The following is a 19,382-nucleotide window of genomic DNA, read 5'->3' on the forward strand; positions in this document are numbered from 1 at the left end:
TTATTTTTTGCTTAGTTTGTATTCAATCCAAACCGAATAGATTGATACATACAAATGTTGCGATGGTTATTAAATTGAATATTTTGGTGTCCTTTTTTGAATATATAAAAAATAATAATAGCATAACTCTTATTTATAAATTATAAAAAAAAATGTAAATGAAAATCATTATGGTATGGTTAAATATAGTCTAAGCCCTATTTCTTGAACAAATAATCAACTATTTAAGTTTTCCAAAAGAAAAAAAAATAAATGAATTTAATTGTCGCTAATTTAATATTTTTCAGCAAGTTTTTTTTTTAAACTCGATAGTACATGCCTACCATCACTATTTTAGTCGTGGATCGTAAGAGAAGAACCCAAAAAAAAGCAAACTGTTCCAATCGTTTGTTGTACGAATGGAAAAGGAATATCGGATATCTTCATTCGTAATCGAAAAAGCAGTATATAAATCTGCTTAGTTTGCATCAAAAGTAGAGTTGCAGAGAGGATCGACTCCTGAGGCACCCCTCAGATGAATCTTTCTCAACTACTTCCAGGGCAAGGTACCTCAGATAATATCAGATTGTTAGAAAACCAGTTAATAATACCACAGGACACACCATAACTAAAAAGCTTACCATTACTTTATCTGTCAATAGGTTTCGGAGAAATCTGTTTCGTAAGTCACAAAGAAGTAAAAACATCATTACCTTTAATGTATGTCATGTTCTATAAATATTTAATAATCATGCAGAGTATTGAGGTAATTGAAATCGAATGCCAATTAGCAGGGTCTTCATGGTTGCCTTTCTAAAGTACACGTACCACTTTGGCAGACATCCAAGATTTAGGCGCTGTCCTAGTCATCGAAGGTATAAGTATCTATGAACAGAAGACAAGTTTGGTGTACATATTTTAAGTACTATAGCTTGATTATCGTCAGGGATAATTTTTCACATCAAGGCTACACAAAGTTCTAAATACGTGTTATAAGTAATACAGCCCTCGTGCATAGAGGAACCGCTTATAGCAGTCAAGTAAACTAAGCAGTATGCGGTTGTTGTATTCTTTACTTGGTTATGACTCTTCTAGATAAAAAAAGAGTGAAAGAAATAAAAACAAAATAGACACAACTTTCATCCTAAAGTACAATTTTTTTTAATTTTATAAGAGTAACACTTAGGATTTAAATTTATAAGAGTAACACTTTTGCAAAACGAATAAATATGTGCGCAAAATCCTAGTAAACAAAAAAAAATTACAGTATCTTATTTGACGGTTACATGTATTTCAATTAATATTTTTTTTATCCCGTTAAAAAAAAGGATCTCGGCAAAGATGGTAATTAAGCGACAAAATACCCTTATCGTATACCTTAACGTATAAGAAACATCTTGTTTCTCCTCATTTACTATAAATAAATTTACTATATTAAAAAAGTATATTATGTTCCTATGAACGAAAGCTAAGAATTTCTTCATGACATATGACTGGTATTTTAAACTAACCCTTAGATTTATTCACTCTTAAAAACAATTAAAAATATATACATGTCGGCGTTAATGATAAATATGTAATAATTAAAATAATACTAATTATTACTCAATTGATTTTTTGGTTTCGTTAAATAACTTTTGATTGTAAATAATAATTTGAGTTTTATTTAGAAGTAAAACGACTCAGACTTCATCCACCAATCAGTGAATCAGGTGAGTTGTGAAGGGAGGGGACGGCTCCTATATAAGCAGGGCTAATCAGCGATGAGCCAGTGGTGGTTCGGCAGCCGTCCTGTTCACAACTCATAATTGTGGTCAAGGGATCCGCCTGAATCATCTACTTATTTTAATAAGTACTATAAAATGGAGGATAATTCTCTCAACCGTGAGACTTCAGAGCCACATAGCTCGCCCATACTCCAATCGCGAGCCGACATCAGAAGTGGGATGGATCCAGCAGGTCCATCCTCTCACGCAAAAGGAGGAAATGTGCCAAAGAACTCGGATACCCTTCGGGCACTGATCAGCTTTCTGGAAACATTATCTAAACAACAACAGGCCAGTATGCAAACAAATGACGATTTCCTTTCAGGTTTACTTTTCAATTTGATTTCAAGAAAGGCCAAGGTTAAGTGACATCTATATCGCATCGTTTAAACCAGACGGGAACGTGCCTATAAGGGACTGGTGCTCCATGTTGCAAAAAATCACTGGAATATAAGTGACTCTGAAATTTGTACCAAAATAGCTGGATTGTTAGAAGGCTGAGCTAAAACCATTGGGGATACATGGCCTGTCAAGTCATCAGTGTCGAAGGACACACGAAAAGCTTTAATACAAACATTTGAACCTGAAGCGAGATACTCTAATGACATATTAAAACTTAGAATTTCAGGTTGGACACAGCGCATCCAGCATCCAGTTAAACCCATAACAAAGGCGTGGCAGATCTGGAAACGTGTAATAAACAGCGATAAGGAGAAGGATGCTGTTGAAGCGGTAATTGGCTGTGTAGATAATGAATACTTGCGGCTTCGTCTTTTGTCAAGTGTGAAAAAGCTGGGCATATTCAGACAAACTGTAACAAAATAACCGATATTGTGAGTGACTCTCAACCATTGTTGAGTTCAAGTTCTAGTTTCGACAGATCAGAAGGATCCAAAACCACGTGCAGTTACCGTGGCAAAATTGGGTATGTAGAATCTACATGTTTCGGAAAAGGTTAGTGAAGTTTCAAACAAGGTCGACTTATTAAGGGAACATAGCGGAATGTTGACTCCAATGAATATAAGCGTGGGCAACTTTAACTGCGTGACATTCTACGACAGCGGTGCTTCCCGGTTTTTGGTAAGACGGTCGCTGGGCTCTTCCTTTCCATGAAAACGAGAGTAATGTCTATTGATGTTCAAGGGGTGGGCAGGGGGAGCGTTCCAATATTGTCGTGTCAACGGGTCAAGACTTTGTGCAATTGTTTAAGATCATGAAACTCTTTGTGACGTTTTGTTGGTGCAGATTTGGTTGGAGGAACAGGACTGACTGTGCTCATTACGGAGGAGGGTGCTGCTGTGGTAAGACGTTCTACTATTGATACAGTGTTAACTTTTGAAATACCCTTTCCAGATATTGACACCGATTTGGCCAACGAGGCGGAGATTAGGAAGTTGTAGGGTCTTTTGGCCAAATACTGTGCTACATTTGCTACCGGAATACCAAAAGCCAAAGTGGGGTCAGGAGGTTTACACATACAACTCAGGGACCCACTTGGAGTGGTATCAAGACGACCTTATAGGATGGCACCAATGGAGCGAAGGAGGGTTGAAACTATGAGCGAAGGAGGGTTGAAACTATTATTGAAGATTTAATTGCCAGTGGTGTGATCCGAGAAAGTGCTTTTAATTTCGAAAGTCCTGTGGTTCTCGTCAGGAAAGGGAGTGGCGAGGATAGGATGTGCACGGGTAACCGTGAACTTAATGAAAACACTATTTCTATCAAGCTTTCATTGCCCTGGATAGACTCTACGAATATACGGGAATGCCTTTTGGGTTAACTGGCGCTTCGCCACTGTTCCAACGGGCCGTCATGACTGCTCCACGGTTGTTACTGGATAATATTTTGGTCTATATGGATGATGTCTTGATAAAATGTCAGAGGGTTTGCAAGCTCTCGACGGGGTTTTGGCTGTTTTGTTGGAAGGTGTTCCTTCTTTAGAGCAGCAATTAATTGTCTCGGTGACCTGATATCAAATGGTGTTGTGCGCACGGGTCCGAGAGGGGTCGAAGCGCTCTAGAGGTCTCCTGTGCCAGCCCGTGTTAGGTAAGTACGTCAATTTTGTGGATTAACAGGTTACTTTATACGTTTTATACCATCGTTTTCCGAAAGTGTATTACCACTTTATAATTTGACCAAGAAGGATGATAAATTCGAAATGACAGCTGAATGTGGAAATACCAGACTTGATGTAGTTTGGCGTCTAACCTCAGCACCAATACTAACCATTTTTAAGGAAGATTGACTAAACGAACTATATGCAGATGCAAGCAGTACAGGTCTTGGCGCTATCCTTATCCAAATAAACGAGGGTAAGCAATATCAAATAGCATGTATGAGTATGAGAATAACGATTCCAGAAAGTCACTACCATGCTTATGAATTAGAAGCTCTTGCAATGGTACACTCCGTAAAAACACTTCAGACAGTACCTTTATGGAAGATATTTTAGTATAGTTACTGACTGTAATGACATAAAATCTTCATCTCAATGAACTTTTACCAAGAATTCACAGGTGGTGGTTTTTTTAAAACATTACAATTTCAAAATTGAATATCGACAAGATTTTTTCAGCAGAAATCGTATTATGTGTATTAACTTAATTCAAAACATAGATCCACGACTTAAGGACGAACAGCGACGTGATGCTGATCTTGTGTGTTAATTAAAAAATTTGGAAGTGGCGACATGATGACCGCTTACCGTCTTCATGACCTTGTTTTGGAGCGTAAATACCAGAATTGGAGCGTAAATACCAGAATGAAGAACCAGGATCCAAAAAATGGAAGCAAGTAGTTCCCAAATACTATCAGTGGAGCATTATTAATTGCTATCATACTGCTCTGGAATACTTCGGGTAGGAGAAAACACTTGCCAAAAATTCGTGAAATTTATTGGTTTCTTGAAATGTCCACAACTGTAAGGCGATTTATTGATAATTGTGCCATTTGCAAAACGAGCAAAAGATGATCAGGAGCCAAACAGATACAAATGTATCCTATTGAGAAGAAATCTATCCCATTTGATATGATTCACATAGATGCGACGGGGCGCCTTACTAAGAAACATGATAAAAATGAATATGTAATCGTAATAATCGATGCTTATACAAAATATGTAACCTTGACTTACGCAACTAATAAGACAGCAACCATGGCGCTTCGTGCACTGGAATACGTGCTTTCGTTATTTAGGACACCTAGACAAATAATTAGTGATCAAGATACAGCTTTCAAAGTCGAATTTGAATTTTGTAAATTTCATGGTATTTATCAACATTACATAGCTCCTGGCGTAAGTCGCACTAATGGACAAATTGAACGTGTAATGGGAGTAATCAAAAATGGGTTAACGATTATACGGAACTACGGAACTAAGGATTGAAACTACGGAACTAAGGATTGGAAGAAAGGTTTGAATTCTCTCGAATTGGCAATTAATTGCACTAAGCACAAAACTACGAATGTATGTCCAATAAAAGCTTTAACTGGAAGACAGTGCGCAGTACCTGTAGAACTACTTACGTTAATAAACGAAGATGAAAGGATAGCAAATTGAAGTCAACTCGATGATTACATTAAGAAGAAAATTAACGTTAGGAGAACTCAAGATAAATTAAGATTGGACAAAGGAAAGGCTAAAGTAAAGGAAAGGTTAAAGTTATAAGATTGGAAAAGGGTGAAATTGGATTAAATCTTAAATACCCTGATGCATATGAAATCAAAAAAAAAAATATATTGCCTCACGATCGATATCAAATTGAGATAATTGGAATAGAAAAGGGGTTTCTCACGAACAACTGCGGTTCCAATACCAGATGAAAATGCGATAATTACAGGTTTCCGTGTCCGCGTTGGAAGGTTTGTCAGTTGTTGGATCAAGCTTAACTCGAGTAGAAGTTGCGTAGAAGTTGGTGATCAAAGTTTCTCACAAAATACTAATTCTATCAATTCATCAAAAGATTAAAAGTTTGCAGTTTTACGCTTTTAAATTTTGTTGAGGACAGGGTCCTCCAAAATCATGAGTTGTATAGATTTTGTTGAGGACAGGGGCCTCCAAAATAATGGGTTGTATAGATTTTGTTGAGGACAGGGGCCTCCAAAATAATGGGTTGTATAGATTTTGTTGAGGACAGGGGCCTCCAAAATAATGTTTTGTATAGATTTTGTTGAGGACAGGGGCCTCCAAAATAATGTTTTGTATAGATTTTGTTGAGGACAGGGGCCTCCAAAATCATGGGTTGTATAAATTTAAATCATGGGTTGTATAAATTTTGTTGAGGACAGGGGCCTCCAAAATCATGGGTTGTATAAATTTCGTTGAGGACAGGGGCCTCCAAAATTATGGGTTAAATAGATTTTTTGAGGACAGGGACCTCCAACAATATGACTTAAATAAATTTTACTGAGGAAAGCCGGTTTCAAGATTTTAGAAGCAAAGTTGAGCAGCTGAGCAGAAGAACCTCCAAATTTTGTTGAATAGATTTTTAATAGGTCGAGGGCGACCTTTGTGCAGAATGGCCGTGTCGGCGTTAATGATAAATATGTAATAATTAAAATAATACTAATTATTACTCAATTGATTTGTTGGTTTCGTTAAATAACTTTTGATTGTAAATAATAATTTGAGTTTTATTTAGAAGTAAAACGACTCAGACTTCATCCACCAATCAGTGAATCAGGTGAGTTGTGAAGGGAGGGGACGGCTCCTATATAAGCAGGGCTAATCGTCGATGAGCCAGTGGTGGTTCGGCAGCCGTCCTGTTCACAACTCATAATTGTGGTCAAGGGATCCGCCTGAATCATCTACTTATTTTAATAAGTACTATAAAATGGAGGATAATTCTCTCAACCGTGAGACTTCAGAGCCACATAGCTCGCCCATACTCCAATCGCGAGCCGACATACATATATCACTAAAATTATAAATAAATGAAACGATTCAACTGCTTCTCTGTAACACGTTTTAATATTTTATTACCAAGCATGCAAAGCATATGCAATGTGCATATTGAAGAGGAATATTTCAGGATATTACAAACAAACGTACAAATCACACGAACATCGCAAAAACTTATAAATCAATAATACAAAATACAAATAGTCCTAATCGTATTAATTTGTCTTTCACAAAAGCTTTTAACCTGACGTAGCGTCACAACAAAACAATAAAAAATTGTACTGAAGTAAAAATACGTGTAATTATGAGTTTTTTTAAGTTTTTCATATTCTATAAAAATCTTCAAAGGAATTTTATAAGGAGATAATTAAAATTTTATTTTTTAAAGATAAAATCATATTATTTCTCATATAATTCAGACAGAATTACAATAATGTAATGATGAAGTATCCTTTATATTTACTAAACTTTTGATAACGATGTCACAAAGTATATTTTAACAAAAATTTAATAAAAAAAAATATTTTTTCTGCACACCGTACACAACATAGACCAACTTTGTTATCATTTATTGACAGCGTAATGCACAGAGCACTCACTGACACACAACTTAGTGAGGTAACTCAATCATATTTAATAATATTGATATTGTATATAAAACAAAAAATATATATATTTTTTAATATGTATTGAATAAATAGTATAAGACTTTTTGTTTCAAGTCATTTTTTCTGTAATAAATACATATAAAATTACTTTATCGAAATGATCAAACATTAAATATGCGTTACTGAATAGTATTATATAAATATTTAATTGCTTTAGCATACATTGTTTATAATGATTTAAAAGATTTCACGTTATATTCAAAACACTATTAAATATTCTATTATAAGGAGTTATTGATTTTAACATCACAGAAACACTCAGAAAGATCTTTGACATAGCCACACTCAATAGTTTCGTAAATTACAATAACGTAATTAAGCTTTTTTTCTTTTATTCTCTCTCATTGTACCATTTTAGTAACTTTAATATAATAAAGATTATTTTTAATTAAATTTACTATTCGATTATATAAAGAATACCAGACGTTTACTCTGAATCATTTTGAGAGATTTTTAAACATTATCATTACATTTGATAGCAATTGTTCAATCAACTAACGCATATGTCTATATTTATGAGAATAAAATAAAACTGACTGATGGTGTTCACAATTAAAAAAGCACTTAACATTTTATGTTATTAGTTATCTGGTGGACATCTCTAGAATTAATATACAGTCGGTAGCATTGGGCAAGAACTGGTTGAAGCGAACTTAACTTATAGTAACTTAAGAGAAAGTTACTTAATTCTTGATAATTCTTAATAAACGGTGACATTAAATATTTTTTAACAAATACAACATTATATATATGTCGCGCCGACAGCCTTCTCGTATCGAAAATATTCCTTTTCGTGTATTCGTTCATTATAATTGTTTTCAAATTGCCCACTTCACCGATGTTAATAACTTTATTAATACATCAGGTGATTAGTTTTTTCCAAGTACCCACAATTGTAATATAGAATTTACCATATAAAAGTCAAAGCATAATCGTACTGAATTCATTCTACATTGGTCGCTCTTAGGAGCCACAGTGGTAGAATCTCCGCTATACAATTCTTGACATTCATTGTAAGAATTTGTTAGCAATAAACAAGTATCATTTTGAGTAAAGACTATCTTTGCTTCAAAATGGAAGCCTGTCCATCGTCATCGGTACTTACCGCCCAGACTCGAAAGCCTTTTAAAGGACTAGAGTCTTGGCCAAGGTTCCACGAGGATCCCCGCACTCTCACATATATATTTAATTTAAACCTATTGTGAAAGGATTTAATTATTTTCAATTGAATTATTAATGTTCTTACAGCTTTTACTAGCAAAATTTGAAAAATATATACCTATTTTGCGGTCAGTGCTATTGGTTAAGGTACACCTTCATGGCCTTGGCTTTCGGAAAACCAATCATAGACGAAGGTATCACAGTCGGTTAGTAGTCAGTGAGCAATTTTTTGGTATTAAATAAAAACATTTGTGTTATTATTAACAGTATTTTTTATTTAAAAAATCAACAGCTAAAAGTGATTTCTTTGGCTTACAAAATTAACTATCTCACCTCACATATGCATATTTATTTATTTTATAATTTGATAAATTTATTACACATTATTACTATTTGAATGCTATCAAATATAAAAACAAAGTCAATATTTAAAAATAATTGTTATATATATACCTAATTGTACAGTGTTAGATAGTTTAATTAAAGATAAGGCTATAAACGATTTCTATAACCTATTTAGCACCGCATCGCATCTTCACAACAACACATCGGAAGACCACTAATCACCCCTTAAATCACTACAAACACTCACTCCTAAATGTAACTACACTATTTGAAATGATTTATTTTATTCCAGTACTATCTAGTTTTTAAATTTTATAATTTTCTTATACTGTGGATAAGTCCAACGTATTATTTATACTGTGATCAAATATATTATAAAAAAAAATATACTGGGGATCACAGGGGTGTGGAAAAAGATTTGGGATTGAGTAGGCAGAATATGTATGAAAAAAGAAATAATTTCATCATAATTTCCTCCTCTAAAACATTGATAATATTCGCGCATAAAGTCACAGCAGTCCGATCAGAACTAACATCTATATATTTTATAAATCTATCAACTACCTCTAAGCCATGAAAGTACCTTAAAACAATTAAGATCTGTTCATCACCGCTTTATGATGGTTATTTAAATCGGAATATCTAGTGAAGATCCAAACAATCTTATCATTATTATTTGAAAACAACAAACAATTCAAACAAAATAACTTATTTGTGTACACAAGCTGCTAGCTTATTGTTACTATCATAATACTTTTGATTAAAATAACTAACATTACTTTTTTTTTAGTTAAATCTAAACTGGTCACACACCTTCCCGTAATTATTTAAATTTTATTATTAATTCTTAATTATTTTAATTTTATTATCAAAACACGATATTGGAAATGTACTCGTAATTAATTTCGTTAAACGCGTACCAAAAGTACAAAGATCAGCTATTATTTTCCATAATTTGTTACTAAATTCACTAATAAGGTAATTAAAACTTATTCACTTGCCCTTAGTAAGACAATAATAGTAAAATGGCGAAAAAAATATTTGAACGGTAAAATTAAAAAGTCCCTTATAAAATTTCATTTCACAATCACCTCAGTTCCTAAGATTTTATAAACGAGTAGGTAGGAAGCACCGCCTCTCAAACACATGCATAGTTTTTTTACACACACAGGTAAACATTTTGTGCATAAAACAAGAGATTTCTTGATCGTCCTTGATATTATTTGTATGGAATGCAACGATTAGTTGTGCTTACGGCCGCTGTGTCTGGGAAGCGGCGCTAGCCGCTAGCAGCGACCGATCGAAAATATTAGTTTTTACATTGATAGATGGCACTTTAAACAATTTTACCATATCATCAATCAAATGATATATTAAATGTCTGTAAACATTAGAATTGTGTAATGTAGGATTAAAGTATGTAAATAAGAATAAAAAAATGTAGGTTTAGTTGTTGTATGGGTAGGGTAAGCAGTGCTTCTTTGCGTCTATAGTGTGCACGCCACTGGTGGATTCAGGCATGACAGGTAGGTGAGACAGATTTATTAACAAATAATTTAAGTTAATAATCAAACACGTCGCTTTTATAAAACACAAATTATGTGTCACTTATGGAGTAAGGTCACTTATGCACTTATCGAATGAAAATAGTCATGATGTTTTGTAAGTATCCTAAATTTTCTAATATACGATTGAAAACGATTATAAGACTGATTTTCTGGTTAATGTATTTTTGTCACACTTAAATCTTAACAGACAGAACATGATTAAGATTTTTCGGATATAAAAGTTGCCTATGTAACAATAGAAAGGTAAGAGGCGAAACCTTTAGCATTCAATGGATTCACCGTGCGGGTGCCGGGTCCATCGCGTTACAGGGTGAGGACCTTCAACAGTGCCTGGGACTTGCGACCCAGGTGTAGATTTAAGGGGCCCCTATTTAACGCGCGTTAAACGCTCACCTCCACTGTCCAAGCTCCACTCCCTACCTAACCAAATATGAAAAGAACCTACTAGGGGTGCCTTCGAAGATTATTTTAAGAAGACCTTATTTTAAATTAAAAAAAAACGAAATTTGAAATTCATATTTAAATAAAAATTGTAAGTATTAAGCGATTGTCATATCAATAAACGAGTATATGAATTATATTATTTTGGAGAATATAAAAAAAAATCATATAAATAACATTTAAATGAAATGTAACACTTTTATTTTTTTACATATAACAAAATTATCTATAAATCAGATCTGCTAATCAGAACACTCTAACATTTTATTTTCATTTACAGGTGGTCGGTACTTGAATCGGACGTTAGCCCTTATCTCCACTTCGTTCACCTGGAGTATAAACATATTTAGATTTAAACAGTGGGATACTTTTATTTGACACACAATGGGACATTAAAAAAAATGTTTTAATTGTTTTGATGAACTATTGCGTTTAAAATGAGATCTAAGGCTTTCGCGAGTATTAGTTATTTAGTAAATGAAACTAATAATCCCAAAATATTTGCTTGTATATATAAAACCTTCATATGGCTCAGTACATAAATCATATGTTTATATACATTCCTTTGAATGTGTACGACGATACTCATTATTGTTATTATTTTATTCTGAAAGTATAAAAAAGTTAAAATATAATAATTTAAGGTTGTAACACGAACGCTTCTTTATTAAAACGCTTCGTCAACTGTCCCGAAAATGTAATCAAATCTCTGACTATATTCTTTGAAGATTGATTGAGTTGTGTTGACCTTTGTGTTGGTTTGAAACTATTAACTATAGATAGAAAAAAATACAACCATAAAAAAACAGACTTCGTAAATAACAAATATTAAAAAAGAATTTACGTTACATTTTTCTTTAAATAACCCATTAAGTTGATTAAATATTTCAATAAATTTGAATCTTAATTGTTCTGTAAAATGATATAAATAATAAATACATACTTAGTAAACTTTCAAACAGTCTTACTTACCTCATTTCTAAAAGTCAAAATTCCATAAATATGATAACAAGCGATTACAAATCTTATTGGTACAAATATTGTCATTACGGCTATATTATTAAATTGTTTTTGAAAACACGACAACATCCACCTCACAAAGGTAAAGAGAACAATTAGAAGCGACATTGAGATGTAGTATTAAGTACTGAACAAACGTATCTGAGAGCCAGTAATGGCGAACTCTTGAAACCTGGGGATTCAAAGAAATCATTATTCCGCGTGCCTCCTTGCGCGACCACTTGGAAACATAGGGCTGTCACTCATTAGTTTCGATTAAATACGCAAATGATTTATAGCTAGTGCTACATAAAATATACATATTTAATCGTAATCTTACTCACACTTCCAGTATGTCGTTGTACATTTTCTATTAATTATATGAAAAAATATAATAATTAAACAGTATAGGAATATTAAAAAAAATATTATTACTTAACATTAAAAAAAAAAAAAAATTTGATATCGATGTTTTTAATATACGAAAATGACAAACATTTCCCATCACTACCAAGTTTGCTCCGCGACTGGGTAACGAAGGTAATCCGTACTCAAGTGTCGACAATTTCAGGCATAACAATGAAAATAAGCAAGGCCCTATGTTTAATCCACATTACTAACGACTGTAATCTTACTCTACAAAGACTGTTTTTTTTTGTAAAGATACCTTGTTAAAACGACACCGTTGTAATATAAACACAGTAACAGATACCATCGTTTAACATGCACCATAATTTTGGCTGGAGATTATTGCATACGTAGTGTATTTAGTGCAAAACAAGTAAATTTTAGCTATAAATTAAATTTTGGATACATAACGAGTTTTTCATAGGACAGTTGGTTAAATTCGCCACTTTAAATTGCGTAATGAAACGCATAAATAACAAACGCGACACGGCTATGAAACTACGTTTGTAATTCATAAACAAATCCTTATTTAGCATTCCATGTAAATGTATGAAAAGTTAGTAACTTCAATAATTTACGCTACAAACGGAAGTTGCATAAATATCACAATATCTGATGAAATTTATAGGTGATTTTCGTTCAATATCTGCTTGACATTTAACAAAGAAAACAATTGACGGGAAGTTAAATTCAAACAAACACATTCCGAAAATATTTTCACAGCCTACAAGAAATAACCATAGTGTTCAATGCTTTTCAACTATCGAAAGATATAGGAGCTGTGTTAGGACGCTGTTATGAAAATAAGAACAATCTTAAGTAACAGTTTTATAATGTACTATGTGAAAGAAATGGTGTTTGTTAGTCCATGCAGGAAAATCACGATTAAGCTGACTATGTATACGTCAATTTTTTTGCTAGCCATTTTATTTTGTCTTATTCCGCAATTATTGATCAACCGCAGTTTATTAGAACACCGACCTGTGAGATTCCCATCGGATTTAAAGTACATGCTGTTCTGGACACCACAGCATCAGAATAAACCTTACAAAACAAAATGGCCGCAAGGTCAGAGCGTTTTTATAAAACAGAAGTGCCAATATATCAATTGTTACATTACATATGACAAGCATTTTCTAAGTGAAGACCATAGATATTTAGATGCTGTCATATTCAATGCGCGGGATGTTATTACATATCCCGAACTAAATTTAACCCGGTCACAGAACCAAATATATATATTCCATTCCATGGATTCTTCTGAGAACTTTCCTATATGTAATTCATTTTATGACAACTTCTTCAATTATACGTGGACCTACAAATTGAATTCGGATATACCAGACCCTTTATTAAATATATTTGATGCAAACAACACATTGGTAGGCCCTAAGAGGAACATGAATTGGATTATAAATATGACCCACAACGAAAGAGTGTTGAGAAAAGTTAAAGAAAAGAAGAATGCTGTTGCATGGATGTCGACGAAATGTAAAACGAAAGTCAAATATGAAGATTTCCTTAGAGAATTCGCAAAAGAGTTAAAAGGTTATAATCACACATTGGATATTTTTGGTGCTTGCGGAAACAAAAAATGTCCGGAATCCAGAAAAACAAACTGTTACACAACGATAGAGAGGAATTATTTTTTTATACTTATTCTAGAAGATTCCTATGCTGAGGATTACGTGACAGCCAAATTGGTTAAAGCGATGACACATGTCACTATTCCCATTATTTTAGGATCTTCAAATTACAATAGGTAAGGATATTTAGTTAGTAGCATGGTTTACTAACCATAGGAATAAGAAAATGAAATTACTTACGTATAAAATTATAATTGTTATCCTTCAAAGTATTTAAAATAATTATACATGAAGTAAAATACAGATTTGAAACAAAAATATTCTTAGAATTATTTAAAAGATACCTAATAGTTCAAATATTAATTACGAATGTTACGATCCAAGTATTTTACTTAGTACGAAACGTAATAAAACAATTACATTACAAAATTTTCAAAATAGCCTAAACTAACTTCTACATAATGTCAATACAAAGTGCAAGCAGAATAACTTACATAAAATCTATCACACTATAACTGGAATGCAAGTATTTTCAGCTTTTTACCTCCAGGCTCCTACATAAACGCTCAGTCCTATGATATGAAGAAAATGGGAGCCATCATCGACTACCTCATCCGATATCCAACAACATATAGCTATTTTTTTGATTGGAAGAATCACTATTATTATACGGTTCGACCACGGCTGAGATTTTGCGACGTCTGTGAGAAGTTAAACCGAGCGAACGGCACAAATGTATATACAGAGTTTAGGAAATGGTGGAACCCGGACTTCAGGGATACTTGTCAGCAGCTGAAATACCGCAACACCTTCACATAATACGAATTACTTATAAAAATTTAATAGGAAAATAAAACAATGAACATAAATACAAACATATTATTATCGTACAACCATGACAATACGCTGTTTCACTTTATACGAAACTTTCTTTATAAAGCTGAGTATTAAGACTGATATTATTTCGGGAACATCTGTGAGAGACGTTTGCCTTAGATTTATTATTGAATACTTTTTCATATCGTACCTGACAATGCATTGACATGATATCAATCTTCTTCAAAAGAGAAAAAAAAACTTTTACTTCTTTAGAAACTTTTATCAAAATTATTTTATATGAGCTATATTTGTTTTTGTATGTTGTATATATTGACTTTTTATGGCTTAATATTCATGCTATCGGTAATATACGAATGATAATAATATTTATTCAAAAGCAAACAGAGAAAAAACTCCCGCTTTCCAAAAAGAAAAAAAAAATTAATTACTGCGTACAAAAAAAATGTGCTAAATTAAAATATACAACATCGAAGTGATAAAATCCGATTGTAAATAGACATGGTCTCGCTGTGATGCAAACTATAGAACAATATTTTTCACATTTATTATAAATTCGTTATAATTCTATTGATCCGCATCAAACTTACTAGCCTACTGTTTTTATTCTCTACGCTATTTTATATTATACTTTTATATTTATTTCACCAGGTTACAAAAATCATGACAATTTCAGTTCAAATAAATATGTAAGTACTGAATGAGTGTTTAATAAAAAAAAATGAAAACTAGAATTTAAAATTAAACATATTAAAACAATTTTTGGTAAATATATTGATAATGTTCTCTACACATTACAGCAAACTTTATTCTTGACTAGCGAAATGTCTTGATAAACTATGAATTAAGTATAGCAAATATAACCCTTCTTAATTGCGGAATAAATTGTAGCTATTTTTGCTAATAAGCACAAAAGTTATCAAATTACACTTATAATCAAAATCTGACATTTAGATTAAAGTTTGAAGTTCGTAATATTTTTACGATTATAGACATCGAAAACGAGATAAAGAGAATGTTTGGGTACTTAGCTACTGATAATTTTATTTTCTTTGATCAATAAACAGCGATTTACGAACAGAAATCAGTAGTATTTCTATTAATTAACTGTAAAAGTATATTTTAGATAAAATTTGATTGTAAGTAACAGTAATTAATTTATAATACAATCAACATCCGTGACGGTGTCCCTTTAGATTTTATCAGACGATATCACACGTTGGGGAGCTATCAATTATTTACCCTAGTCAACAATTCGAATTACAATCGAAACTTTCTATTAAATTACCTAAAATACTTCCATATTTATATTTTAAATTAATTTTTTTTTATTCTTTAATTAAAAATTAATCTTGTTATTATTTATTACAAAAAAAATTTGGTTATTAATTTTTATGCTAGCTTTAAAAGCATTACTTTGGTTCATGATCTAGAATTATATTAAATTAGTATACTGAATATCCATAAAAAAAAAACAGATTTGCTTACGAAGAGGGTAAATTCAAAACGAGTAAATCCGCGGCTGAAGCATTGTATGTTTCGCCCTGTAAAGCATTTCGTTATTTATAGTTATATTTTGAACGCATTCATCAGTATCTGAGAAATGACATATATAAAATTTAGCTAAAAATACAAATATTTCAGAGAGGCGTCGTTGACGGCTTTAAATAATGGATGGCGTCCCGAATATGGGATTGTGTTCACTTTAAATTGTATTTTATACAGCCATGGCTTACGTTTATTGCTATGTTTACTATTTACTTAACAAATTATTTATCATTATTATTATTATATAAAAAAAATTAATATATTTATTTCAATGTAATTTTTACATCATATATTTTATGATATTGACTCTGGACAGTGAGGGTAGTTCGAAACGTGCGATCGGATTCGATTTTGTATTGGTGAGGCAAAATTTAAGCAGTTTCAAGTAAACATACAAGATTACCGTTGTAAACTGAAATAAAATGGTCCATTAAGGAAGATTAAAGCGTCTATTATGCAAATAGTAAGTCGGACCAAAACACAGGTCCCAGGTGCGTATCGGTTTGTAGGAGCTGTATATGATAGCCCCTACCATTTGTTACTTAAAAAATATATACGCTCGCTTCAAAGTGATCATTAAAAAGGAAATATTTATTTAAAATAATATGTTATTTGAAGTTAAATAATCAAAAACTTCGAAATATATTATTGCTGCAGCTACGGAGATGTAATAACTTTTATTCGAATTAATTCAGTAGTTGTTGTGTGATTCGATTGCTAATAAGAAAATATTTGTACGCGTTGCATCCCAAACATGCGTTTTAAATATATCAGTGGGATGAAATACAATTATCTTAGTACGGGTCTCATACAATTGCAGGTGTGCGTTCGTTAACATATCGTCATACAGTCCAATCCAATTGTGGCCTGATTGTAGTTTATTGGATACGCAATCCGTGTTACATTAATTTACGTCGATATGAGATTTAAACTTTCAACGGAAGCTAGATTTAAACATGAATTATATATTTTATATTCATTGTTCAGTTTTATACATAATTTGATGAGAAATATTCCATACTTAGATTGGTGTCATGAAGTTAAGTGGTGAGCCATGTGGCCTGACCAAGCATAATTCAAATTACCACTACCCTCCAGTAAGAATATTCATCAACTGCCTTCATTACATGCTAATGATGTAAATAGAATTAATGTGAACCGGGAGAACCGGGGAAGTTAAACACCATAGAAAACCCGTTAAATACATATGGTAAAATTAGTTTAAAATAATACCCACCAATTGAAATTACAAAGCGATGGTCTACTCTCCTTTGCTTCCTTGTGATTCCTTCCATAGTTTAATTTAATAACTGAACCCACTAACGCTTTATATAGACTAATATTTAAAAAATTTATCAAACTTCAATCAGAACACTGTCATTTGAAGAATCATATTTTTATTAAGTTTTATTTAATAATCCTATTATTTTTAATAATAATAAATAATTTATGAACCCTTCGTACAGATATTAATTTTGTTTGGACTACATCTTAAAAATATCATTATGAACACTTAGTCTTTCGCGAATACCTATATATTTTAATGAAAATTTAAATTTCGAATTTATATAAACAATTTAAGGAGATGAAAGTGTCTGTGTGCCTTCCCTTAATTGCGGTTAACCACTGTGAAGTAGTCAGGAAGTAGGTTTAAATGTATAATAATTAATTAAATACGTGAAGTAAATACGAAAATTATTATTTTATTTAAAAGACTTTCATATTTACTAAGTTTACAAATTCTTTTCTACATAGAACTAGAAATTAAAATGCAGTCATTAAAATTTTACGATCTCTATGTATCAGCGAAATGTGGGGCATAACAAATCAGAATACAGTAGGGCAGGGGCAGGGGTTTCAAGTAACTAGTTAGCATAACGTCTGCTCGCATATTCAGCAGTCTTTGTCCATGCCCCCACTTCAGACTCCTTCACTATGCAAAGCAGTTCTGTATTGGCGATTGCGTTGAAGTCGGGAGCGTTCTTGAATTGATAGTTGGGTCAAGTTTGGAAGTAAAAGTTAAGTGTAATAGAGCCTTAGGAATTTTAATTGCTTTAGATAGATTGATGATTAAATATTCCATTTTGACATCATTTAAGGAGACTATAAAAAAATGTATAAGTAAATACACATCCAGATAATGAACATTATGTTAATAGACCTGCCTTGAAGTCGCCTCTTAGATAACCTTTTAAAAAATAGATTATATAGAAGGTGTCAACGTTACATTCTCTTTTGTTAAATTTATAAAAGAACCTTAGCTAAATGTCGTGACATTTAAGATACACGTTAAAATTAATAATAATAACCAATCTTTCAAAAAGTTTGTTTGACCTTGTTTTTTTTAGTACAAAGCTTCAGCAAAGGATGTATTGCAAAAATATGCTATATAGTTTTGTAAAATTGAACTAACAATTAAGATATGAAAATGTAAAAATTGTATTAAAACAATTTTACATCATCATATATCACCAATGTAATAAAAAAGGAAAGTTTAATATGTAAATATTAAATAAATTTTGAAAGTGTTAATAAATATACATATTTCAGGAAAATATCAAAACCAAATGAAAATTAATAAGGATTAACTCTGTTACAAGTCTATTTTGTAATATAATTTTTTAACTATTTTTTTTAATTTATTAAACCAAACTGAATTATGTGAATTCATGGGTAGGTTTTGTTATATTCACAAACGACAAAACCTCGGACATACTCTCAAGACTTTTGGGAAAGCACCTTTCGTACAGAGGTCTCGAATACCACCACCTTCTAAAATCTTTGTAAACGGTCGAAACCTCAAACCTATATTTATTGTTCAGAAACTCGCAAACTTGGCAGATTCCTCTGAACTTTTCAACTAAATTTATGACATAATTCTTTCTCCAGCGATGGAAACTGTAGTAGATCTTTGGATTTTTTATGATATACTCAATAAGTGCTATTAGCTTATCGCTGGATGTGGACTCTGCGTTGATATAAGAGCCCTCGGGAAGGAATCTGAAATAACAGTTTAGCAGTAAAACTTACTAATATTATGAATGTCTAAATATAATACTAAAAATAATCTGATTCTAAATAGGTTTTAGACCAAATTTGTGCATTATTCTAATAACACTAACAGTTTTTGGATAAAAATTGAGCCTTACCTGCGATAATTAGCTCCACCCAAAACA

The 19,382-nt window shown here is 32.1% G+C and overlaps 1 protein-coding gene across 1 annotated transcript; it reads left to right on the forward strand.

Moving 5' to 3' along the window:
• The first annotated feature begins 13,245 nt into the window (after positions 1-13,245).
• Positions 13,246-14,674, forward strand: LOC116774523 (alpha-(1,3)-fucosyltransferase C-like). Its single transcript, XM_032667269.2, has 2 exons — positions 13,246-13,997; positions 14,358-14,674. The coding sequence occupies exons 1-2, from the start codon at positions 13,246-13,248 to the stop codon at positions 14,638-14,640; spliced, it is 1,035 nt and encodes a 344-aa protein (XP_032523160.2). The 3' UTR covers positions 14,641-14,674.
• The last annotated feature ends 4,708 nt before the right edge of the window (positions 14,675-19,382 follow it).

The sequence above is a fragment of the Danaus plexippus genome, chromosome 26 (assembly GCF_018135715.1).
Source record: "Danaus plexippus chromosome 26, MEX_DaPlex, whole genome shotgun sequence".
Classification (NCBI taxonomy): Eukaryota; Metazoa; Arthropoda; class Insecta; order Lepidoptera; family Nymphalidae; genus Danaus; species Danaus plexippus.